General features: G+C 40.9%; 2 protein-coding genes across 5 annotated transcripts; one reads left to right on the top strand and one right to left on the bottom strand.

Annotated features, from left to right (window-relative positions):
• Positions 1 to 444: 444 nt before the first annotated feature.
• On the top strand, positions 445 to 21,927 carry LOC124221411 (uncharacterized). Of its 4 annotated transcripts, XM_046631397.2 has the most exons (13): positions 445 to 622; positions 1,858 to 1,996; positions 5,991 to 6,136; positions 12,337 to 12,362; positions 14,498 to 14,540; positions 15,361 to 15,495; positions 16,240 to 16,511; positions 16,610 to 16,744; positions 16,882 to 16,965; positions 17,072 to 17,198; positions 17,316 to 17,531; positions 17,771 to 17,872; positions 18,278 to 21,927. In XM_046631397.2, exons 3-13 carry the CDS (start codon positions 6,034 to 6,036, stop codon positions 18,499 to 18,501), a joined length of 1,467 nt encoding a protein of 488 aa, XP_046487353.1. In that variant the 5' UTR covers positions 445 to 622; positions 1,858 to 1,996; positions 5,991 to 6,033; the 3' UTR covers positions 18,502 to 21,927. The 4 variants fall into 4 exon arrangements, with proteins under 4 accessions (XP_046487353.1, XP_046487362.1, XP_046487347.1 ...); XM_046631406.2 differs by lacking the exon at positions 1,858 to 1,996 and having other exon boundaries at positions 5,994 to 6,136; XM_046631391.2 differs by lacking the exon at positions 1,858 to 1,996 and having other exon boundaries at positions 446 to 622.
• LOC124221467 (uncharacterized) lies at positions 21,275 to 25,732 on the bottom strand. The gene is made up of 4 exons (XM_046631536.2): positions 25,301 to 25,732; positions 24,955 to 25,142; positions 23,825 to 24,193; positions 21,275 to 23,618 (listed from the first exon to the last, which is right to left on the bottom strand). The coding sequence occupies exons 1-4, from the start codon at positions 25,620 to 25,622 to the stop codon at positions 23,385 to 23,387; spliced, it is 1,113 nt and encodes a 370-aa protein (XP_046487492.1). The 5' UTR covers positions 25,623 to 25,732; the 3' UTR covers positions 21,275 to 23,384.
• Between the last annotated feature and the right edge of the window lie 1,507 nt (positions 25,733 to 27,239).

Below are 27,239 nucleotides of genomic sequence, written 5' to 3'. Positions count from 1 at the left end.
TAAAACCTAAATTGTCCAGTTAACTCTATATTCGGTTCAAATTCAATTCGGATTGAAGAAAAATATTATGCATAAAAAAAAGTCAGTTTAAACGAATTTGTTTTCTCGGCGAAAAAAGTAAACCTCTTACGTCAAAATTCATTTCCAATTCCCATGACGGAAAAATGATATTTACTATTTTTTCCATGACCAAACTAAATATCCCGTGACAATTCCAGGTTTTCCATGACCCCGTTTAAATACCTTGAAATTTCCAGGTTTTCCAGGCATGTGGCCACCCTGCTCGAGCTGCTCTCGAAGGAGAGGTCAACGGCGGGTCTTTCGTTCTCCGTCGCTTAAAACACGGGGGTTGGCTCAGGGCGTCGGCGGGATGGGGAAGGGTCGGCGGATGGCGGCGTCGATCGATCGCGACGGCGCAGGACGACGACGTGGTCGAGGAAGGTTCGCGCCAACCGTCTCTTCGACAGTCTGACGAGACTCGTCGCGACATTTTCACCTCAAGTTATTCCGGAATCATCCTCTCGGACGTATCACAATTATCAAACTCGACATACGGGATCGTATCGGACTTGCACAGACTGAGAATTTTCAGAGAAACGTACGAAATACGTCCACGCTAATCGTAAGTATCTCAATGCAATATTTAATTTCTGTACGAAATTAGTGACATATATTCGCAATTTGAGGTGAAAACTCATCCTTGCTCGATCACCCGGCAAACATCCTCGAGACACACCTTAATTTTAAACTAGTACTTAAAAGTGATATTAACTATACGCAGGTATACCGTGCATTACGCAATCGATAATTATACGTCCCGAAGACGCAGCATGCGAATGAAACACAGTTCGACCACCATATACCTATACCTACATGCTAGCAGTGTGCGTAGAAATTGATGAGAGCGGGACATGTGCTTCTTATCGGTAGCTTTCGTTATCTTCAAAATGAAAATTCAATCAATTTTCCTTGTTGTTAGCTTTAACTTTACACAAACGCCGACTGAATACTCCATAGGTGTCCGTTTTTCCTGGTCATTGCCGTAGTACGGCCACTAGGTGAATTTTACTCATAATCGGTAATATGCCAAAATTCGTCTGGGGTTGAAAGGAGAAACCATGTTAGAAGGGACAGGTTTTATCGACATTCTCAAGTCTTTTGGAAGACGGCCAGGCGAACATTTTACTACCACTTTTAAAGTTATATGCCAAGCATCACCAATTTTCTTCATAAGTATAAAAAATTCGTTGAAAATAATGATTTTCGAAGGCTTTACACACAGTCGGATTCATGATCCCGGTGAGACTTTACAATCGTAGGATTTGGTCAGAAATAAGAGAAGGTTACAAGCTGTATATAAAAATCCCAAACTGAAAGAAAGTCTTGATGAATATTTTTCTTACGTTTTATCTATGGTCAAATTAGTTTTAGTATTTTGTAGTCTAGCCCGATGGGCAATACTTAAATATCGTGTTTTGTATTTGAGCAAGTGAAGACGAAGAGGTACATACACTTGTGAAAATTAGTGAGAAAATTTTGGTTTCTATTCATAAGGTTGAAACTTATTCCAGCTTACATCTTGGGTTATATTTTCCAGGACGGAAAATTCGCCGAGTTTATACAAACCGTCGTAGACAAAATCGGAAAGATTCCTTCAATTCTTATATTACGTTAGAATAAACATTCAAAACTAAGCGCTATGCGAAATGAACGTACAATCTTAGCATTCGAGAGAATTACAAGACACCCAGGTATAATTTGATTCATTTCAACGATGAACGAAACATCATTTCCCAAACTTGAAAGGAATTCTTGAACACATCTATCTATGTAAGTAAGAAAGTACCGGTCTTGCAGCGGTTGGTGTACAGTACAGGGAACACAAGGGGACTTGTAAATTCGTTCCAAAAACCAACCTGCGCGCCGCTTCTAATCGGATTTACGTAACGAGTCGCTCGGAGATAACGAGATTCGTGAAGGATTATTACACCACCGGGTAAGTCGAGGCCTTGAATTCGTTTTACGCCTATACGGTATATGCAATTCATACTAATGGTGCTGGTGCTGATTTTTCCTACCTGTCTTCGTCATCCGAGACGTGGGTTCGAATTCCCTCAATAATCTTGCAAAGCATTTCGCGTGGTTCACGCGTATTTACGAATGACCAAAATTAATCGATTTTCGATTAAATTTTCCATTAAATTGATTATTTTTTCCCGATTAATCGAGTATAATAGATTATTTTTCCTCGCAATCGGTTCTTGCTTTTACTCCCACGAACGATGCAACACAACATCAATTTATGTCATTAGAGTATCAATTATTATCATTGTCTTACTTAATAAGTACCTATTTGATATAACAAGTAAATGAAAAATTAACATATTCACCTGAAATTGAAAAATATTTTGAATGAAACTATAAATTATTTTTTAAAAAATACGCTATCAAGACTACATGATGAAATTTACAAAACTTTGGCTTCATATGCAGTGTTTCGAAGAAACACAAAATAATCGATTAATTGATTAAGTTTTACCGATTATTTTTAGCTTAATGGCCATCGCTACACGCGATAGACGAGTGAAATAGTATCGCCAATTTTTAGACAATTAATAAGTAAATCGAAGGAGCAAGCGAAAATGAAAACAAATGAACTGATTTCTACTCAATCATATTTCCACGGAAAATAGTAGAGAACATTTTTTGCGGAGAGGTTTAGGAGGGTGAAGGAGGAGGATCGTAGTTTCGACTCCCATCCAATGTTTGACACATACCTTCGAAGATTGATCGTCCCATATTCGTAACGGCAAACCAACAACGAGCTACATCAGTCTTCGGAAAATTTTTCTTTCACCTCGGTTTATATTTCTCGTCACTCTAAATGGAAAGAAATACCTACATCAATGAGAACTATATAAAGAAAATCCAGCGACTACGATAGCTATTTGTGCAAACAATGTAATGCATAAATCCTTCTCATCGTCATCTGCCAGTTGAAGTGCAAGAAAATTCCGTGATCCTGCTAAAATGCCTTAATGCCTATACCTAAGCTGAAGGCAGATCCTGTCAATGTAATCGGTAATCAAATTAACGACTACGACGCAGCTAGTCTGGGAGAAACAAAATGTCGCAGTCCTCTGTTTACATCAGGAATTTCATGCCTCTGCGACTCAATGTTAGTGCCGGTCTCATCGTAAGCGAAGCTTGCAAACTCGCTCGTGATAACCCACGCTTTCCCCGTTGCGGGTTTCGGGTCTTTACAGAGAAGGGTCACAGGACGAGGATATTTTGAGATGAGGCCTGTTTTCACGGTACCCATACACGGACCGCCTACTTGTTTATATTAATTATAGATCGTCCTCTCTAAATTTCCTTGGAGTGAAAATGCGAATCGAAAATTAAACAATTAGTGTGACGCATCGTCCATACAACATAACGATTCACGACAATGAGTTTAAAGATCCAAAGATTCAGCAAGTTTGCAAATTTTCACCCGCATTTCCACATACACGATTATCTAATGCTACCAGCTCACCGCGGATTAATCTTTACTCGAGTCGCATTGCAAGCTCGGGTTACATGTTCAAACTTTGCCCCCTTGAGCGTAATTACAAGCTCCCTAGTTAATCTTCGAGTTACTCGGTAAACACTATCAAATTGCGAGAGCAGCCAGGTGAGCTTTGAGCCGAAAAACGCTACTCCGAACTTGTCGACGGTTACCCACCCGATTTTCCTCTCTACAGAACTCCCGGAATTTGGGTAGGTATAATAGGTCATAACGTATACATGCTGAGAGAGCAAACCAGATATGCGACTTGTAAATTTTCCAACCTTCCCCCAAACGCTTTCCTTAACCCGAACTTTAACTCTGCACTGAACTTACGACGCGTGTGTGTATTCGTATACGAATTTAACAACAACCACATTTTATCGACTTTCATTTCACAAGTATTTTTACCAAAGGAAAGCGAAGACTGTTACACGATTCATCGGAAAGATTGGAGTTGATACGGTGTTTCGATTTTGTAATAAGAGCGTAAAAAAAATTTCCGCGGTACACGATAGACGGCAAAGTTACTGTTTTCACCGGCGTAAGCATCGTATTACACATTTTGATCCTGCCTAACTCGGTTAGCGTTGTATGTACGTCCCAATGACTTTTTATGTACTCCTGATCCTCTGAGAATAATAAAAACTCGCCAAAGCTCGACGAAACTCGAAGTGAAGTTACCTGACAAGGGCGGATACATACATTATACCTCCGTGAGTATGGAGCGTAGCGTGTAAAGCCGTAAATAAACGCAACCTGCATATTACATATGTGTGCTAAACCCGAACTGGTTTCTCCGGGGATGAACAATTTCTAGGTAGAAGCGACGGTGGAAGAGTTACAACTTTCGTTTCTAATTTGAAACTGTAAATAATTGGAACCATGAGAATTATCGCATAATTGTTACATTTATACGTCTGAGGAGAATTGTCCTACAGAGTTCACGATTGAATTACTTCTTTGTGAATACCAACATAAAGCAGAAAATATCTTACATAGGTATTTAGGTGCTATTATAGGCCAAAATATCATAAATTATCGTCCAGTGAAACGCTGTGTCGAAACCGCTGATCGTGCACTCAGAATTATCCCTTTATTTCACGCTGGGACGCTCAGCGTCTCACCTTTGTTTTATCTTTGTGCAGTTTTTTTGTGCAAACTACTTCTTGGGAACTCCTGCCAATTTTTTTATTTCCACAGGGTCCCTGAAATATTTCTAAGTCTAAGACAATTATCAGTTTTATTAATTTATTTATTATAAAAATAGCAATTGCTAAACAATTGGTCGAAATTCGTACTTTTCTGCGAAAAAAAGCCTTTCCTGCTAACCTACCAGAAAAATCCGGACGCTAATTTTTGCACACACTTAATACACACCAAAAAAATTTACAGAATTTTTAAAAAATTTTGTTGTTGTTGTTTTTGTTTATCCGTCATATTGGATCTGCCATATAGAATATTCGAAATTGCAGTTCAGATTCGTAATCAGTGACCCCAAAAGTCTATGTGCACAAAATTTCAAGTAAAGCGTATGTACGGAAAAGCCTATACATGAAAGGGTTAACAGAAGCTCATTGTCAGTGCAGCAACGGGTACATGCATATAAGGAGCAAGGTTAGCAATCGGTATTAAAATTATCGAAAGGGCTCCAGATGAAGGCAGTCGCGGTGCATTGCTGGTAATTATAAGAATCGAAACAGTGGCTTGAATACCGACGAATCGAACTGTGGTTGATTACATACGGGGAAAAATTTTTCTCCGTAGCGAGACGTCAATTACATTTGTTTGCAAAAAACGTTTTTTTTTCTCCTTATTATTGTGCGTATTCGTAATGGATTTGATGCTCTTGAATCGAAATATAGTAATAAAAAATATGTACCACGTGTATTTTTCACGTGATGTTTTTTTTTAATGTTAAACGCTATTTTTGCTCACAAATTATAACCAAACACTAATGACGGTAAAAATATATGTAAAAAAAAAAAAATTTATAAAGTTAGAAGGTTTAAACATTAAAATCGTCAGAAAATCTATCTACCTGTATAATTCTAGTTATTTTGTAATTTTCTGTCTTTTCGTATCATCGATTGGAGTTTCACGGCGAATCGACCAACAAAAATCTGCCAAGAAAAAAGTCATATCATGTAATATATAATATATACATATATATATATAGGAGACATCTAAAAATGGAATACACATAATGGTTCGGCGCGTTAAAACCATCATATCTATAATTTTTTTTTTTTGATGGAGGAGAATTTTGTTGCAGACCTGTGTTACTTACACGAATACTGACGAATGCGCACAATTTCCAGTTTAATAATTATATGTAAACAGCAATTGTCGGAAAAATTAATCCTTAATATTTTCCACTCGATTATAGGGTACATAGTTTTACGTAATCATTAACTGATGTATTCAACAACTATTTCAGAAGACCCGGGCCGATTATCTCGACTTGACAAACTGACCGCAGAATGCGCCTGCAGGAAGCGCTGAGGAACACAGGCCTGGGGATCTTCCTGATCTTCACTCTCTCCCGAAGATTCGTTGATCCGGCACCCTTGGGAGGAACCGCAGGTGAGATTACTGGGATAATTGTTTCACATTTACCCCGCTAGCGACCTAGTAGTAATACGAGGCCGGTTCTGGATACAGACTCTCACATTTTACTCACACTCCCAACGTCGGTACAGGAATCTGTATCCAGAATCGGTCTCGCATTACTACTCGAGCTGATATACATGAAGGTAAATTAAGCTAAATCGACTAGGTTGCACGATTTGTTTCTTGAAGAAAAATCATTTCACCCAATCGTCGGTATAATAACGCGTGAGAACGAACTACGTAAATTTTATATAATGTACCCTCGACGCAACGCGACGTAACGCAATGCTGTAGACGTGAAAGATTTTTATTTTTTCGCAACTACTCGTGATAAGGCGGATGCCGACGACGAGTTCGTTTAAACTAGTTCAGGCACGGCACTCAACGGAGCCTACCGACGCCAAAGCCGGGCTTCGTACTTTTTTTCACGATTACTTAAAGAGCGAGAGGCAACCCGACGTTCTCGTCCCCGTGCGACCCTGTCAATTTGATACCGAGCGGGCTGCTTGAGACAGGAACACCGAGCGTACCTTCTTTTTCATTTCAACCCTCTTGACGGATACCGAAAGACTTCGCAACATCTTGACGCGTCACGCGATAAACCGACGGCGTCTCATCGGTGAGAAAGATTTAGGGTGAAAGGGTGTGGTGGTACAACTTGAACGGTCTAAAATCATACCTACGTTTAGGATTAATATATTATAGGCGAGACGGATTTGTAACGATTTTACGATACGCGCGCATTCCTCTGTGCGATATCCAACCTTTGAGAATAATTCACAATCTACTCGGACGCACAAATTTTGAATTATGCATGGAAAATTTACACATCAGCTGGCCTTTCCACTGTCTTGTTAATTACCGTTTTGCATCCATAAGCCTAGAGGGTGAATTAAATTTTTGACAAGGGCGGTTAAATCACCATATCATACATCATATATCATCATACATAGTACTAAAGTTCGAAACCCAAATTTCGGATGTTCAGAAATTACATTTTGACGTCACCGAAAGTTTTTTTTCTCTTATATTATTCGACCACGATAATCAGTCGGCAGAATTCCTCAGTACGGAAATGAACGCGCAGTAGAGAAGACGTACGAAAAACGCGCTACGCGAATTTCGAGCTCCGGGTCCTCTATTTCCTGGGTACTGCGGTCCAGGTCGTCTACCTGGTGAATTTCGACTTCCAGGGCGAGCGCTTCGCAGTTCCTGGGCTCCAGGTCGTCTACCTGGTGAATTTCGACTTTCAGGACTCGCGCTCCGTAGTTCCTGGGCTCTAGGAGTGAGAACTTATTTTGTCTTGATAAATAAATCATGTGTATTAATAAATAAATACGGATAATCATATTCATCGTATCTCTTTTTGGTACACTTCAACGTCATCGTTTACGGTAACAAGTTGAAAAATTTCAAACGATACACCTGTTTTATTTTAAGGGCATGCAGACAGAGGTGATTCGCGATACATATTTTCTCAATACTGAATATCCATTTACAGCGTCATTATCCAGATGTCGAGATTCTCCAGGTAGACTATTATGTATACGATATATATTATATATTACGATGGATACGAGTACAATTATCAGGTAGTCAGTCAAATTTTACTATTTTACGAATATGTGGTAAACTACTGACAGTAAGGCTTAGCCCATCGAGCGAGCTTTAGCAAACGAGGGTTTTACAGCTAGTAACTTTTAAATTCAGAGCCACCACCTCGTCGTCAGAGTCGGCGCGGCTTGAATAACTTTTCTCCTCTTATACGGGCAGCGAGTGTGAAATCTCTCTGGTATAATGCGCGATATCTTCAACGGAAAGAACATTATCTTAAGCGGAGTCAAATGTCGCAAAGCTGCGAACAAATCTCCCCTGTCCCTTCCGTATAAGTTTTGCCTACAAATAAGGTAGGTATAACATCAGGTGTGTCGTACAACGCAAACCCTCCGGCGTAAAAATATGTCACAGCTGTCGAAAAAGACGTGAGATTTTGGATCGGAATTGGAAAAAATTGTCTGCCCTTTCGTCTTCGTATCCTGTCCGATCATACACGGATTTTCAATAGCAGCATCCATCGTCAGATATGAGGGATTCTCCGTCAACTCGGCCATTTTTTTTTCGACCATCTCAGATCTGTCCTATAACTGGTTATATCAAAGTACTACTAAAAGGTACTCTATGTGAATTTTTTTCAGACTTTCTAATCCATTATTTGAGAAATTGCCGTTTTTTTTCAAATGAATATATCTCGGAAACTCGAAGTAACTGAAAAAAAATGACTCTACATAAAATTTGTAGTTTTTTGTTAGCTTTCGAGAGGAATTTTTGAAAAAAATTTTACGTTCCGGTAACGCTGATTTTTTACCAAAAAAGGAAGAAATTATTTTTTTATTCGAAAAGGACCCTTTTTTTTGATGAAAAAATTACAGAGTCTTCCAATATGTGTGACAATATCGCCAAAAAATCGCCAGAGTGGCACGCATCGAGGATCTAGGGTAAAAAAAATGAAGCCACACAAATTAATTTTTTTATACCGGAACCTCGACCGAATTTGTGTATAAGCGATTCACGCGAGACGCGATCGCGGTAAGTAATTGTACAACGGAGAGCTGCCGTGCAGTCCATAAATCGTAAGCTAATATGCGCAGCTTCGCGATGCAGAGTAAAAATTTCATCGTTCCAGGTAAAATCGATGCGACAAACGATATTCAATTAGTGTTAGATAGGAGATGATTACGTAGCCGGATGGTTTCATGGTTGCGTGTAGCGGAGGGTCGAGCCTCGACCTTGAGGCACAACCTTGGAGCGCAACGCGCGTCGTAGAGTCTGATCTCGTTAGCGGAACGCCTCGCTGACAAATTAACTTTCACAGACCCTCGTGTGTAGATATATCTACGTAACACGTATATGTGTATGCGATACGGTCAGCTGTACGACACAGAGTAATACAATAATGTATAGGTGTATTATGCCTGCGTGCATGGTTTGTACATTGTAGTAGATATATGTTATACATCCAAGTTCGATATCGTTCCTCGATCAATTCACCGAACCTTTTCACTTCGGTATCGCAATATTAACGCGGAAGCTTCAAAGTTTCGCCCCAGTTTCATTACACCGAAAATTGAAATTCACTAGGTGGTAACTTGATGGGTTTAACCCTTTGGGTCACACATTATTGTGCTTGGTCAATTTTTATAACAAGATACTATCCTATGGTTCTCGGTGTCACTGATTACGAATCGGAAATCAGATTTTAAAACTTTAATATGGCAGATCCAATATGGCGGACGAAAATTTTAAATTTGATCGAATACGGTCATAAAATTCTATGCGGGGGTTTTCGGGATCACTGGTTGGATTCGCTACACTAAATTTTCAAAATCTGACTTCAGATCAGCGACCCAATAAACTGTTAATTTACGTAAAAAATGTACATGTGTAGAGGGGTAAGTTTCTGGGAAATGTGATGTTCCTTCAATTTTCGCGATTTTTCTCAATCAATTTGTTTCCAATAATAATAATTTACATTACACGGCGTTACTTTCGAGTATAGAAAACCTATTGGTATACTGTCAGAACTAGCAAAAAACCGCAAAGAAATATGTTAAAAAGTTCTCGAAATATAAAAAAAAATGGATATAAAATAGGTGGTAAGTATATTTACCACTATAACTCGAAGAGTTGTGAAAAATCTCAGATAACGCGTGGGGGTCAGGTCGTGTCTATCAGACACCTTGAAGACAAACGTTTTTTTTTGTTAGAAACAAGTTTGCAAAAGTAAGGAATCGCCAATTCGTGACTTTCGTTACACACGATTCGCAGTTTTGACAAAATTGAGGCTCGGTCTTGATCAGATGATTCGGTTACCAAAATGTATTGTTCGATTCTGTTTTCATTTCCAGAACATTCAGAACTGCTTATTTTCGATATTTTTTCTCGTTGCGAAAACTAATTCCCCTGAGTTTTTTTAATACGTCTCAACCGTCGTGCGAATTTCCCAAGCTCTTGAGAACATCCTCCGAGTCAACTTCAACCTCCAACTGTGGATACCTACGTGTAAGCCGTGAGAATTTTCGTTGCCATATTGTAGATAAAATAACGATTTTGGCTCTAGCACTTTTCTGTATTCAATTGAGCTAACAGTTTGGTGAACCACCCGAGGAAGGAGATTTTGCGTCGTCATTGAAAACTGGCAAGAATTTTAATGGCGTGCATAACGGAATAATTGCGAGGTGTTTGTTGCCAAGTATACTTTGCGTCTCGTGAATTCCGGGTAGAAACGGCGTAACTCGATTTTAAGCCTCGCAATTTTGAGGGACGGGAGTATCCCGCTTTTACGGAATCTGAAGTTTACCGAATCCATCCCTGGGCAATATTGTTTACGCCCATGACGAAGTATTTACGACCGGATTTGATAAGGAAAAAACATGAATCGCATAATTGGTTATTGAACCCCATCTGTTTCCGCATCTCCGTTGATCGTTCAAACCGCGATTGATACAGAAAAACGCGTCCATGAGAAAAATAATTGGACCGAGCGTGGGTAAATATTTAACTGAAACTAGGTACGAGAGAAATTCAACAACACTGCTGTGGATCAAACTTGTATGTAAATTTTCACCAACGAATTACCAATACAAACACCTTCAGATCCGCCGTAAGATAAATCGAAACGTTTCAGACAGGCGAGGGGATGAAACACGCTATTCGTCGAATATGTTAGAAAATACAAGCGATTCAAGGAGAGGATACAGCTCGGACGGTCTAAAATCGTACGTATTTTTAGGAGTTTTTTTTTTTTTTTTGAAAGAAAATGAAAACACTTGCAGCACTTTGAGTTTTCATTTACTTTTAAAAACAAACTCCTAAAAATAGGTATGATCTTAGACCGTCCAAGCTGTGCGCCCATCTCTCTTAATAAGCGAGGACCAAAGGAAGAAAACTGATTTGTTAACATCTTGATGATATTGTGAACGATCTGTTGTACCGGATAGACCCTCGCAGTAATTAAATATGAGACGTTGCAGTTGTGTTTAATTAAAATAGCATTCGCGGCTTCGACGGTCGCAACAAACTTGCGGCTAGCTTATAAAATCCTTGCCTTACCCGCAGGAACGTTTACTGTGTATATAACCTATAACGCGGTTGCCAATAATGGTGGCTGGTGACCAAAAGATCGCCCTGCGGGAGTCTTCAATAGGGAATTAACAGAGGCGAGTCGCGAGCTACGGGACGTCGAGACTCTCGGTTCACAGCTATCGCGTTTATGCCCGGAGAGCTTTTAACCCACGTATATTGCACGCATCGCTCGCCAATTTCAGATTTATTTCCACAAAAGTGTCGGTTTTTACCCTCCCAGGTTCATTTGTCCTTGTTTTTCCCCTATCTCGTCCTCTCTATCTCCTTTCAGGTGGGATCAATTCAAGAGAGCTGTCGGCGTGGGGACTGGAACGAGAGACAAATAGATAGGCGGATAGGCGGATAGGCAAATAGATAGATAGATACTGTTTATTAATCCCAATGCGTTGGAAAAAGAAAAAAGCGAGAGATGGTACACGGAAGAAGAAGAAAGAAACACAGGGAGAGTACAGGAAATCGGAGAGGGGCTTGAATCCATTTATCCGGACCGTAACATCACGTCGGGTGCACGTATGCGGAATTTGAAATATATTTCTATTCGTGTCATTTTGCGATTCAAGCTACAGTATGCACGTGTATGCCATCGACCACCGCATACATCAATCTGCATGCACTGCAGACACATGTTATTGTACAATGATAGATTTCTACCAGCTAGAGTATCAACGAAGGGGGTCAAATAATATATACCTCATGCACATTCGAGACCAGGTCGAGTCGATCTCTACTTAAAATTATTATTACCCAGCATTGTTTCGCTTGTTAGTAATAACAATACCGCGCTCGCTTCAGTTTTGCATCGGCTTGTTATTTCAATGGTTGAATAAATAGCACTCCCTTGGCTGCTGTATTCTCTGTTAATTAAACTCGCCTTCCCTCACAATCAAGTTTGAAACTCAGCTCTGCAACGAGATATTATTAAAGATCTCAACAAAAAGCGATCTGATACCTGAGCAGACAACCTTATCGAACCTACAAACCTACAAACCTTCATCATATTTTTAAATTACATTCCGATTCCTCTGTTTCAGATACGCCAGCTGCCAATGTACACGAGGTGAGTCGGGGATCCCCTAAAATTCCACATTCATTATATATATATGTAAATATCCGTGTCTTTGGTAGACGTTTAAAGATAAGAAAAATTTGTTAATCGAACGACAGGGTGGAGGTTAGAATATAGAAAGATCGAAAAATTGAAGGGCAACGCCATCGAATTTTTAAAGAAGCGAAAGTTCAATTTTGATAATTTAAAAATGTTGAAAGTAGAAGGAAATAGCTCGGGATTGAATACGAAGTTCGACCAAGATCGACTTTAGACCGATGTTGAGAACAAAATTTTACGATCAATGCGCCTCTGATTGTAAGACTCGTCGTCGCGAAGTACGTTAACGCTTCCTTGACGTACAATATACACCACACCCACCTGCGAGTAGATTCAGCATCGAGGGGCCGAGTCCTTATTCCTTCGGGACGAGCGGGTGGCTGTATTGTGGGTGACGCGCAGAAGCCTCTGACGTCAATCGGACTATCTACCAACCTATATCAGAGTCTCCCAGGCAACCGGGATTCATTCTTCTATACCCATGAATGAACTCCGCGGACGAAAGATACGGACTAGATCTTAAATATCCGACGTGTGCATTTAACAGTAAATGGAAGTGCTGTGCGAGCACCCGACGTTTATACGATAGATAGAGAAAGGAATAGAGGGGAAAATTACATTTGTGGGAAAAACCTGCGTGAGATATAACGATATGCAAAATGTTCTAAAGAACATTATTATTATCTCTCTATACTCTCTTCGCGGTGGCGGCTGTAAAGAGTCGACGTATAAGTATAACTTGGCGTTGCGCTGACACGGGAAATTCTATATGGATGTAACCATTGTACTCGTGTACCCTTAATTTGCGCTGATATTCACTGAATTCATTTAGCTTGCGGCATTATTTTTAAAAGTATTACTGTCTGTGCAACTGTTTACTCAGCCTGTGTGTTCTCAGTACCTACATTTTCGGTGAACTATATAAACGATCCAGGAAAAGATTTTATCCCTTCCCAGAGTTACTTATACAGAAATTCAAACGATTAAATGGGGTGTTTGTAAACTTTTTTATTCCGAAAAATTCTAACCGAGCTTTCTCCAAATACATTGCACTATATGTACTTATAACCACGGCGAAACGTGGTCTGTTAAAAACACGAACTGTTTGTGAAGATAAAATTTGAGCAGAATTTAGTGCCGGTTGAATATTCGTGAATAAATTAATCTTTTTTTTTTTAACGTAGAACGAGTCGACGGCGCGCGTGAATATAATCGGCTTAACGAGTATAATGCTATCGTGACATCTTTCGAGCGTTTTACTGCTTTCGCATTCGAATTAAGAATGCATGCGCTCACGTATGACAAACAAATTATATGGCATAACTTACCGTTTATCCGAACTTACCGAATACAAGTAAAATATAATTTGGCAAAACTTTAGTTTCGGAGTACAGATGAATAAACATGACATTCCGAGCACCTTAATGCAATCGAATGATGGACGAATGCATTTTTTTCAAATCGATAAATAGCTATTTAAGCACAATATTTCGTAAAAATGTAAGAAAGAAATATGGTCACGATCGCGATGTATCAAATCTCACTGCATATTATATACTTCTGAGTGAAACTATGCCGCCTTGCAATTAAGAATAGGAAAAAAGAAACTCTATACGAGACGCTCATCTAATAACACCGGCTACTCCGCCTTCCTTTGAATATGTTTGCCGAGAAGAACTTCAGGATCACTTGGGTGTAGCTTTGTTAACGACATCCTTCGAGGGTGCCTGAGGAAAGTCAAGTGTTGTTGCCGCAGAGACTGGGGCGGCGCCAATGCGCCATAATTGTCGTTACCTTGTCACCTACCAAGATACCATGGAAGACTAGATTATGAACCCGGATGTCTCCCCGTGGGGGAAGGCTGAGATAAACGGGGATGCAGAGGGAGCGCGGTTGAAATTTTCGCGGAAGCATTTTTTTCATCCGAGTGACACATTGTGGGACGAAAAAAAAGGGAAAAGCTTATAACTCTTAATCCACTAGCTGGGTTGCAGTTGGCGAAAAAACTAAGAAGTAACTGACATTAAAGCATATGGCATACAGTAGGTGTGCGGTAGGTTTGATATTTCCCATTCACATTCTTCCAGGATTCGGATGTTGAGCAGCTGCAGACCCTGAAGCATTCGATCGGTAAGTCTCAAAGTCAGCTTATTTTAGCCCTTATTCGGGCGTGAGACTATATACCTGTACGTATATAGAACTGTGCTCCCGAAGATAACGCTTACATAGTAGCAATAACGAACACCCTCGTTCCCGATTCCCTTGTTTTCCATCGAAGCCAATTCTTCACGAACATTTTTTCATCGGACTTTCCATGCTGACATAGTAGTCTGTCCGAGGCTGTCCACTTCTTATGTATACGGTCTTCGATAATCAATGTACGCGCTGCGCATCGCGTGCCCAATATGTCGGATTCACTGACCCGGTACCCGTTTACTTCACGTAATATTCTCCTCCCTCATCCACGGCCGGTGTCCGTGGATGCCTTTAGACAATATGTATAATTGTACAAGCAATATCAAGTGACTTTTAGGCTTTTGGCCCAACATATTAGATCCGCCACTTTCAATTGTCAAATGTTCAGTTCAGATTCGTAATGAGCGACCCAAAAAACGACCCTTATACCAAACGTGTCCCTGAAAGGATCGAATGGGGGAATCCACCCTCTCTGGAGCACGGGTTAGAATTGAGATAAAAATCCGAAAAATTAGGGAATTATTTTTGAATTATGCGAAACCGATTTGGGGGGGAGGGGGGCCAGTCGAAATTCAAAAATGTCCTTTTTAAGAACCCTCTATTACGCATAATATGAAAAGACGCGGGACCGTTAATGAGGGATGATTACCGAATGATAAGCTCGTTTAGTTCCCACCCCCTACAGTTATATAATTTGGCTGCTTCACCCATACATTTCACACATTGTGATGACGAAAAATGTTTCGGTTTTCAGGAAACACATTGGCAGCAATGAAAGCACAGGCCGCTGCGCATGCAGCCGAGGTAGCCAAAACGGCCGCTGCGATTTCCGCGGCCGCGGCATCCGAGGCAAATCGCACCGCTGCGGTAAATTCACCCCAGAATACCGGTGAGCTTATCTTGTCGTACAACTTCCATTTCGTCCCCGCCGACGTTACATTCCAGAGTTGTGGCATAGAACACGTCGTTCCTTTTCACCCTCCACAAAATGGAAGAAGTAAACGAAAAGATTATCTAGTATGTATACCGCGCACAATACGCGGTATGACATACAGGCACGCATGCAAATCCAATATGCATACACACGTGAATGGATTTGGATTTATGGTGGTTGAACCTCGAACGTGGGGAGCTGACGAAGAAGAATTGGGGTATACCGCAGCCCTTCGATACGTTATACCACGGAATAAAGTTCTGCTTGAATTCATTTCAAACTTACAATTAGTTCTTCAGATTACTTCATACTTGTGAACGAAGAAGCTCAGGCAAGCAGTATCCATGTGGTTAAATCATGGGTACTTTCGCATTAAAGTTCATTTGGGAATCTTGAATCTCTGAAAGATAGCGGCTTGTCGACACGTGTAAATGCGGTGTGTACTTGGAAGGGCTAGCTAACTCATTCCTTAAGCGGCAGTACCACCTCGACGAAACCCCTAATTTCCATACCCTTCGCAATTCAACATTTATCTACTCCAGTAGTGGGCAAGTCCTGTCCGAGGATCCGTTCCGTTCGATCTGGATACATTTCTGTAAGAAGGAGAGCTTCGATCTATGCCAGTCTGTCTCATTGTCGGTGCTAGTTGTTCCTCGCCAACCAGCTTGTCGACCTTGGAATGAATAGTTGTTTTTTCAGGATCACTGGTCCAAGCCGACGAGACGGGGGTCTCTCGCGAATCCCCGGCGTCAGTCACTTCGGCCCCTAGACCGCTACCGCCTTCTCTAGTTCCCAGGGGTCAAGCGGAGGTCATACACGGTGAACACCAGCGCCAGAACACACCGACGCCACCCGGTGTTTCGGGATCGGTTCCAGCCGACTCGATCGTTCCTCCCGCCCTCCAGTCCCCCGGACAACCGACGTTCAACGGACAGAGGCGGGCCTACACCTCTCGGGATCTTTCAAACGCCGTAAGACACTCAACGCTTTCTTTACATTAGGTGTAGGTATTTTCTTCACCTAACGTATTCAATTATTCTTCGACGTACTTGTGATTTTTGGCTTATAGATCGAGAGAATGGACAAATTGGCGGCATACGCTAACGCCCAGTATTCACCCATGGACATGGCCGAGTACGTGTTTAGAACCGGAGACGAGAAGGGAGTTACTTTGGCCGTCGAGGAATTCCTGCAGCAGGGATTGGTGAGCGCGTTACGCTACATTGTGCTTTTTTATTCTAAGAACTAGACTTTCTAGCCCGTTAATACGATATAACGTACCTCTAGAAGAAAAAAAAATCATTGTTTTCTCGAAAGTTGATTGGTTCGTTCTCTACACAGATGACGCGCGATGAAGCTATAGCTTTCCTACAGGAGGTCAAGTACAACCTGGATTATTTGCAAGCGCACTACATTCAGAACAAGGTGTGGTATTTTACGAAACATTCGATTCGTGCACCAGTGATGAATAATCACGTGAAGGAAAAAGACATTGAGTCCATGAGTTGGATGAAGATAATTTTTATTGCAGGAGAGGACAAGTCGTGTTCAAAAGGCATTAGAGAACGCCGAGATGCAAGCTCAAAATCGGGCGATGGTTAAGGAATACCAAGATATGATGGAGCCGTTAGAGAAAAGGAAAATGGAACCGGTCAACGGTGAGTAATTTCTTCCGGATGTAAAAATTAGCCAGACCGGATGTCTGGTTCCAATAGTCCAATCAGGCTGATTAACAACAACGCTTGTGCTTCTACTTTCATATATCGTATTCTTAGACATACAAGTCAGCAACTTGATCAATAAAGAATCGAGCCAAGATACTCGGGCCCGTGGGGGTGTCGAGGTTGGCATGGGTATATTCCCGGAGGATGCCGATTATGAAGAACTCCTGGAAAGACTCCGCGTCGCAGATTTCCTCTACACTCAGTATACTCTTGAGGAAGTTATCTATCAGCTAGCCAACGTCATGTTCGCCCAATCTCTCGCTAGAGGTAAGTTTTCGCGCGGTCGTACTTATACTTTCACCCTACAGCTAGATTCTCGGATCACTCGACATTGGATTTCCATCAGTCATGACGCTTGCAGTTATTCTATTCGAACTCTCAGACAACTGGCCAAAGCTTTATTCTCCACGTGAAATTGGCTATGGGGCGATATGAGAATTGGGCCCCAGCTGAACGCTGCGAATTCAGGACGATGACCTAAAAAATTATTGAATAATATTTTCTAGGTAGTGCTCAGGTACAGGAAGCTATTCAAAAGTTCACCAGCTTTCTCGAGGCGGAAGCCGCCCAAGGACGCATTTCCATACCCCTGGAGAAGAAGATCCTTGGTAAGCATAACTCACAGATATACTTATATGACTGATCGACCAACAAAAGAAGAGAATGCGTATTTCCAATACCTGCGAGATATTCAGAAACATAGACTTGAAGACCTTATAGACTGTTTTTTATGATGTAATGATGGAAACAGACGAGTCTAGTATGGCATACGTGGGTACGGATCAAAGTTTCGAACAGTCAAAATTCCGATTGGTCAAAACTCCGAGTGTTGTCGAACTTCACATATATGCGCTAAAGAATTCACGGCATAAGTGAAGGTCGGTAATGTTCGGAGTCCGTAATTCGGATTTTTGAACGTTCGGGGTTTTCGACCATACGGAGCTTTGAACCTCGCAACGCTTTTCGTTGTTACAGCAGATAATAAGGCGTAGAACAATCGATTTATTTTTCAGACGTTTTGATCGCGTCTCTCTCCGACACGCTAACAAAGCACCCGGACCTGGTCCCCACGGCACGCGAAGGTCTTGGAGGTCCAGCACTGCAGCCGAGCGGACGATTTCTTCAGGAATTACTGTTATCGCGAGCTCCAGCGCGGCTCCCCAATCAGGATCCTCTCAGGAACCTGCACGAGACTCCGTCTCAGCTCGGTCTCACCAAGTACATGCACCGGGCGTAAGGGATTCCACTTCGAATAAATCTATACTTTACTTCTTTATCTCTCTATCCTTCAAATTTTTTCCTCGTTCTCGCCCCTTTCCTGTCCTCTATTCTGCGGAAAATACTGTCTTCTCAAAATCTAGTGACAGATACCACGGTCTAATTATACCGAAAAACTAAAAATTATCGCAGTTGCAGGAGAGGTTCCGGACTAGCCGTAACGCATGCCCGGAAAACTGCATTCTCAGAATACCTATTAAAAAAACAAGTGTTTTACCGACGCAAAAATTAACACCTTGATTACATATTTCGCGGCGTGATTACTTACATTTTACAGAGTGATCGCGAGAGATTACTTGACAGTTAAATTTTAATTTTGTCACGTGATTTCTCATGGTTCCAAAGGTTTCATATAATTTCTTAAGATTACAAAGAGATGCCTGTGATCCTAAATAATTTCTCATGACTACCAATAATTACCTTGATGATTGCTAATACAGAATTTTATTCTAATACTACCGATTTCAGTGTCATTTCGGGAATTACAAAATGATTTCGGAGATTGGGAAATAATTTCGAATGATATTGACATCTGAATGGCTTCGGTGGAACACCCCCTAGCGTGTCTCTAAACAGTCAACTTATTTTCCATAATCTGGCCACAAGAAGATAGCCAATGTGCTCGCAACTCGGTCAATTATTATTTCTGTACAACGAGTTAAAGTGAGTAAATAAAGCTTCCTAGGTTGACAGCGAGGATCCTTGCTGATGAGAAATCACGTACCAACGTACAAGATAAAGATATGGTACGAAATTTCGAGATTATCTGTCGCACTGCAAAGAGGAGATTCTCTTGTAGGTACATTGACTGGTGAGCTGACTTTATTTAATAACTTTGACAAACAGGCATTTCGAGATGAGGAAACTGTACAGGTATACCGCCTATTAAGGATATATTCTCACTATACATATTGTATGCACATTACCAGTTGTCAAGGTTAATTAAAAATGTTTGAAGAAATGGCGGTTTTTGATTCGAAGTTAACACTACGTGGAGGCATTTGAAATGAATTAAATAAGAATCAACTCGTGTGTGTTAATATTATGTAGACTATACGATTTCGTTGATATACTTGGCTAAAACTGTACAATATTGACCAATTTGAAAATTAACTAAATATTGCTAGTTTGTTGCGTTTATCGTAAATTGATTATCAATTTGTAATAAAAAGCAATGCTTTGCTGTATCTCTGGCAAAAAAATATGGTATTTATTAAAGTTAAGATATACAATATACATGAACAATTGTTACAATATAGCTTCGTCGAGACAAACGCTGCGTTGATAAAGGTCTTGATTCGAAATCACAAGGTAGAGCTAGAGTACCTATTTACGACTATCTGATGAATCCATCTAGCTCGTTTAATGCTCAAGCTGAATTAATCACCAGACATTATCACATATCTATTGTACATCATTTGTGTACAAAAATTAACATTTCAAATAAATAAACAACCGAATATCAATAAACAACAGTCTGCTGACGACGGTGTTCAAAAATGAAGCAAAATTTCGTAATATTCTACAGACAAAAACGATAAAAATTTGACGAATACGAGGTGAGGCGATGAGTAGCACTCACTTCATTGCTTATGAGAAATATATAATGAACGGAAATAATTCAAGAAAATCCGCTCCGCAAATCAAACGACAAACAAAGTAACCAGCGCAGGATTTGCTATAGCCCACGGTCACCGAATGTTCACTGATCACGATCGTTTACATACCCGTGCTTCCCAAACGCAGGGATGTGATATGAATGTAGGTAAATCGTACGTATGCACATATAAGGCCCGAGAGTTTGAAATTCATAACCAGATTCACCCTCAATATGGATTCAATTCGGAGCAGGAAATATAATCATTTTACCAGTGCCAGCCCACGCGGATCGTATCTTAATTTTATAGACATTCAACGTAGCGAAAATCATCGAGCCGGGAATGGCTAGAACGTAACTGTAGAGAAGCGCGTCACCTAATGAAATATTTTGTTTCTCTTTATTCCTTTATTTAAAATAACTCGGAAACTACTGGGCCGATCGTATCGAAAATTTAATCAGTTCTTATGCAAGCCGAAAAGAGACGCGTCGATTGAAACCAAAATCATCAGATCCGTTGATCCATTTTCGACACATTTGCATTTATCTTTTAATTTTGTTATTCAAGTAAGTCAAATACCCAGGAACAGATCGGATCCAAAATCTGTACATTTCTATGTCAAGCAAAGCCCCATCGATTAAAGTGAAGACCATCCATCCATTCGTTCTCGAGATATCGTCGAACACAAAGTTTGCCACACCGCATACACCAAAACGTCCATCTGAAAATCGTAGCAGATGCTCTGACGGTAACTCAACATCGCACTTTCAGCGTGGTTATCGTAACTCTCGTTATTCTCTTTCTTTGTGACAAAAGAGGATCGAGTAGTTCAAAAGATGATGCGACGTTACAATTAACCGAATAGTCTGGCTGATCTCACGCCGATCGCGCTACTGCAACTGTTTGTCTGACGCACCCCAGACCCACTGCTACCAGTAGACGGCTGACGCGGTCACGGTTCGTACTACTCATGCCGGCGATTCGGACGTTACTACTTGCTAATTATTTACGGCCGACCGGACCACCGCACCGTAAGGTTAGCCTGTATGTGGAAAAATCATAAAGTAGCTTTCACACTTGAATACAACAATGCAGTAAACGTCAAAGAGGAGTATTTTCCTTTTTTATCCAACGGTGAATGATTTTGATACGAATACATAAAGATATATGTTGGTACAGAGTTTCGTACTGCATATATCTACACAATTTTAAGCTCGTGTTAATTTGCTAGCTATAACGAGGGAACTCTGGAACGTTGAACGGGCAAGAAGAAAAATGAAATTGATCGAGTTATGTAAGGTATATTATGCCTGGTTAACCGAATCGTTGACTGTTACACCATCTGATATCATACTGATCCTTCACTTCAACAAGTTTTCGATGTACATGAATATTCGACCAGGTTTTGAAATGAATTTCTCAGCGGTATGTTTGTCAAATCGTATTGTACATAGTATAGTAAGGTGTTAAGTAAAGTCCAACGAGTGAGCAAGACCACAGCTTCTAATTGTTCGCAAATTGTTCCCGAGGAGTGTCGGCTCAAAGCTCAGCGCCGTGAATTTTTCAACAACAATTAGGAATCCATATTTCATTAGTGAAAATTAATTGTTAAACCGCGAATGGTCAAAACTGAACGAGACTTTAAAAGATCCGATACGGAGAATGGATGAATAGGTTTATAACTGCTGAGCTGTATATTATCGCATCATTGTTATTGCAATCCGGCAAATAAGCATGAATAATACCACTGTAAAGCTTATTACTAAATAAATACGTGTAATAAATTACTTCACTCGCCTCTTGATCTTTCCATGTCCTGTTTTATATGCACGTATCTCTTATCTCATACCTTCCAATTCTTTATTGCGCTACAGGTGCTATGTACGAGTTTAGCATTTTCTAAAGAAAAGATCTTTTAAAATTTAAGTTAGATCGAGACGATAAATTCTACACCGATACCCATTCTGCTCTTTAGTCGCATCCCGAATTATGAATTTAAAAATACAGTGCGTTTTCCCTCTAAGGGTTTCAGTGAAATCAACTATAGTATTGTGTAGATATATCGTTATTCTTGAAGGTGAAAACTTTTCCCTTCAAGCACAAACAGCACAAACCTGATAGGTACAAAATTACTGGTGTCGACTTAAGGTTATCGCACTGACAAATTACGCGTTAAGCCAGTAAAAAAAATTATTACTGCGGAATAAACGACTCTTGAATTCGACTTCAAAGCTACAGATACGAAAGGGGGTTTCTTCGCGCTTGTCACTCTCGTTCGAGTAAACCGCGTACAGATCCATCGCGGATCGTTACCGATTTCCGTTTGGTTCATGACTTCAATTTACCCCCCTTGTTTGCGAAATATTCGACCTCTTTTTCGCCAGATATTACGTAGAGCTGAAATACCAAGTCTGCAAGGATGAAATCAATGTGAAAACGAAGCGTTACGAGGTAATCATGTGTATTGTATAGAAAAGTGGTAAATTATAGAATGCAATATTTCCTCGCGATAAATTAAATCCATTAAATGAAATCAAACATGGGCCACATAGAAAACAATCTGATTTAACTCTTTTTGCAAACAATTTATGAGTTTTCTTAATATTTATTCATTTATCAACTTGTCTTCATGGACCTGTAAAAGTACCCATACATTATTTTTTAAAATTAATCGACGTTTCAGGATGATATTAGTATAGTATCAGCATTTCCTCACAATCTCGCTCGTTACTGCAAGCCTCTGTTCGCGCTCAAAGGAAGGCACGGCCAGAATCATCTCTTGCTAACTATAAACGTCTGGCAATATCCGTGAAGCAATGACAATTTTCATAAAGGCACTTTATTCGTTACAGGCTGCAGACACGTCTGTCGCATAGCCGTAAAATAAGAGTTATGCATAGTAAATTTCAACAAATATCCAATACGATACGAAATCAAGGTTCTTGCTATCGATCGTCGAAAACTTTGACTGTAATTAAAGTGATTCGGAACAATTTGACATATGGATGGCTAACTCACGAATTCCACACGCCAGGAAGTAGAACCTATACTGAGATAACGAGTAGCGTAACGAGAAAATATCGTCAACTTTGAACAATGATCAACATTAATTTTCCCATGGTCAATAAATGCAAGCTAATCTTCGGAAGAAATCTACATATCAGAATCTACCTGTATAATCTCGTTTTGAGTATTTTGTAAAGCGATGAAAAATTGTGACTATATATCGACGAGAGACTTCGTTCTATACAATCACGCTCCGTCGATTTGTCTTGCAGTGAGGACTGTAAACTTCCATTTTGTCCACGGGGGTGTTCATGGCCGAGTAATCGATTGGAAAGGAGATCGATTCGGCACGTAGAACGCAGCTCTCCGTCATGCCCAGGAGATGCTCTCCGGGGCCGAAGGGCCCCCGGCCGAATAGAAAGTTGGCGAAAACCAGCTGGTACTGCGTCCAGCCCAGCGGATGGTCCCCATTCTAAGCAATCATGAACATTATCTCACGGGAGGTTTGAATACCTTGTGAAGTTGCAGAGCGTAACTTTAACTCGTCAAGCAGTGATATAATTAAATATAGTCCTTGCGCAAATACAAGATGTGGAATATTTTAACAGGCCCTAAACCGAGTATCTACGAGTCAGGTATAACTTACGACGGGCCTCGTATTTGGTGAATACGACTTACCGAGGTCATCGAACTGTAGGCGACATCGATGCAAGACTTAATCCGATCGGAATCGAACCCGACGACGAAGCTGTAGAATGCGGCAATTTCATCCTTGGTGATTCTCCCCGTTGCCGAAGTGTTTATGGCTAGGAAGAAGACGCGCGGCAAGGCCTTAACCCACAGAGGGAGATCGCTGAAACTCCTCCCTCCTGGAGGGGCGACTTTCTGAGCCCACCAATTCAACCAGTCCTCAAGGTCCACCTGCTTATCATCCTCACTCGCTGCGAGGTCTCGGCTTATTATAGACTCTATCAGCCCCTGCTCGATCTCCATCAGCCGTAGATATTCAGGACTATTTTTGGACCAGTCCGCAAACCTCCTCAGCCGCTTTACATTAAGATACAATAAGGAAGGAACCCTTTAAAAGGCGGGAAAGCGTTTTCTCTTCAAGACATTTTTCCTCCTTTTTTAAATTAGTTTCAATAATTTCCTAAAGCCCTCGTCGACAGGGAATAAGTCCAGTTCGAAACCTCCGTATACAGAAACCATCTTATTAATACCAAGACGCTAACGTTCATCGTAGAATAATACTGCAGGATGGGAAAAGTAAATTCTTGAACGTCAAACGGTGTTCTGTAAAATAACTAACTGTGTTTCAGGGAAGAGTAATCACGCAGAATACGAGGTGGGTATTGATGAACAGCACAAGCCCCCTGAGACACAAATAACACGTGATTGCTAATGGAAAATAAACAGGTGAATCCAAGAGGATAGTGATAGAACAGTAAGCATGCAATTAATACCGTCACTTGGGCCGGATGACACGCGTTCTGAAACTCAAAATTAATCGATAGGTATCCATATATTTTACACGCATATAAGTATAAGGAACTTTGTAACTATATCAATAAAAATTCGAGGTAAAATCCTCGCGTAATCAACGAAATATGGTCTCGCTTGTTGACACAGGTCAGTGCGTGCGGAAAGTACCTGATTGAATATACAGTAATTACATTGATACAGCGAAATTAAAGTCTATACCAAGTTCGCGGAAGGTGGAGCGCGTGTGTTATGTAAAAACTAATCCACCTGGCACTTATCGATCCCTCGATGATTTCTACGAACCGAAATACGCCGTGGACTCATACCTCGGACAGAAGTTCGAAGTCCCTCTTCGAGACGCTTCCGGTCCTCCTATGGTCCAGAAGATATGTAAAAAAATGGGCAAGCTTGTCACGCTGAACCGGTGCTAACCTCTGAATCGCGCCAACATCTTTCGTCGGCATCTCATTCGTTGCCAAGCTCTCGTCACTTGGAAACCTGCTCACCCAGGTCGCTGCGAGTTATAAATTCCTGTTTCCGATTACTTTTACATCGTTGATTTCAGAGGATTGTCTCGCCGTAATGTTGTGTTGGCAAATATACGTAGCATCGATCTATCTGTCCATCAATCTATCTCGAGTGGGAAATAGCAAATGCACGAAGTCGACTTACTCCACACATGAACACTCCATCCGGGATGGTCGATTTCCTTGGCAGGGGGCTCGTTGAAACCATCTTCCTGGCCTGGTATCGTTCGCCACCTCTTCAACAGCTCCTTTGTTCTGTCTTTGGTTCGATCACAGGCCTGCCTCCAATTCGTAATGAACTTTCTGGGTACCCGGGACGGACTATGCTTCTCATCGGCCTGCGAGCCCGAGAGTTCGACACTCCCTCCAGAATTTCTCTTAAGGTTCTGGTTAGTGGCGTTGCCCCGAAGAACGGGAGCCGAGGAAATGGAGGAGGCCTCTCGAATACTGTCCGAACGACTCTCCATCGCTAACTATGCCCGGTCGCTCACCGAGGAAAGGCTTGGCCTTCTCCCCGAAATAATCGATTCACCTGCAGGTAGACCTCGTTGGACTGAGAAACTCTAGGTCGCTCAATACTGTGCTATGTACATCGTGTCACGTAGCAACGTCTTTTCTATACTTCAAAGTTTCAAACTTATTTCCAGATCTTAACCGTTCTCGTTCCATATGAAAATAGTGCTTCTGCTTGATGGCCAGTTGTTTTATAGCACTACCGTATAAATGTTTCCGCTTTAGATACTCCAAACGACAAACTCATTGCAAACAAAATTTCGCACGATGAAACAAAATGCTATTTTTGACCCATCGTGACGACGTTTCCCCATGGATAACCACAAGGTCACAAAAGAACAATCAAAAACGGCAAGCTTCTATCGACTGCAGTAAACGGCCCAGACATTGAATTAATGTACCTCTTCCCCTCAAATCAGTCGAAATGTTTTTTATTTACTACTTATTTTTTAGTTGCCAGAACGAGAGACGCGGAGAGAGGAGGTGGTTGGGACAAAGAACAGGGTTACGCATTTGAAGTTGAAGATTGTTTGCCTGGAGGCGGAAACTGACTGGCACAAAAATTTGAACGAAAATTTCGATGCGACCAAAGCCACAGAAAGTCAAAAAACAGCAGAGGCAAATCCACTCGTGATACAATACTAGCTTGATTACTATTGCAGGAAAGCCGTTGACGCGGTATGTTTCTCATTTTTTCTTTTTTCTAAGAAAAAGTCCGGATAAATAATACATTATATAAGAAGGGAATTAAGTCGAAGATTATTCCCGCGGGTGGGTTTACTGCCCGAGTGAGCGAGGAGGAAACGTATTTAAAATTTCGTGGTATCAAGATTCTACACGCTGTAAAACGTGTGAGGCCAGCTTCCGATCGAACTATCGCTCTGTCAGAAAAATGGAGGGCAAAAATAGGCTCGCTATCCCGTATAGCAAAATCACCTTCGACACATCGCATGCGAGACTTACAGATCACTCGATGTTTCCAAAATGTTGAACCCGTCGAATCAGCTTTCTTTGTCGACCCCAAGACGTTACAGGCTTCGTCGGCGATGGTCTTCGCCGATGTAAAGTCGAAAGTTTTCAGCTCTTGAACTCACACATGTGATCTGTTAAGAATTAGAAAAAACAGTTATGCAGTATCCTAATGGTTTGTATTTGTTGTTTATACGGCGAAATTTGCACGCAGGTCGTAATAGGGACGACTTGACACGCAATCTGTGAAAAACAATGGTCAAGACCTTTGTGAAAACACAATTGAACATTGAATAGGCTATCGTGGACTGTAAATTATGTAACATACGTGTGTATTTCACTTTTTCCACCTGAAATAATCGCTACGAAACGAAAACTAAACATTCGAATCTCAATAGTACATCCAGCGCGTCATGTAACGGTCAAACAGCGATCGTCAATTGTTTACCAATGAAAAAACCCAATCGCATGCATAGCGCGTGAAAACGAACCTTTGGGTACCTGTGAACTGTTCGTTTGACGATGCCTCACCAGTACTAGCAGCAGGGATCGTCTTAATTACGAAAAATCATTAAACTGAGCACAAATTTGCATAAATTCTC

Source organism: Neodiprion pinetum, chromosome 1, assembly GCF_021155775.2.
Source record: "Neodiprion pinetum isolate iyNeoPine1 chromosome 1, iyNeoPine1.2, whole genome shotgun sequence".
NCBI classification, from domain to species: domain Eukaryota; kingdom Metazoa; phylum Arthropoda; class Insecta; order Hymenoptera; family Diprionidae; genus Neodiprion; species Neodiprion pinetum.
This window is presented reverse-complemented; position numbering and strand designations above follow the sequence as displayed.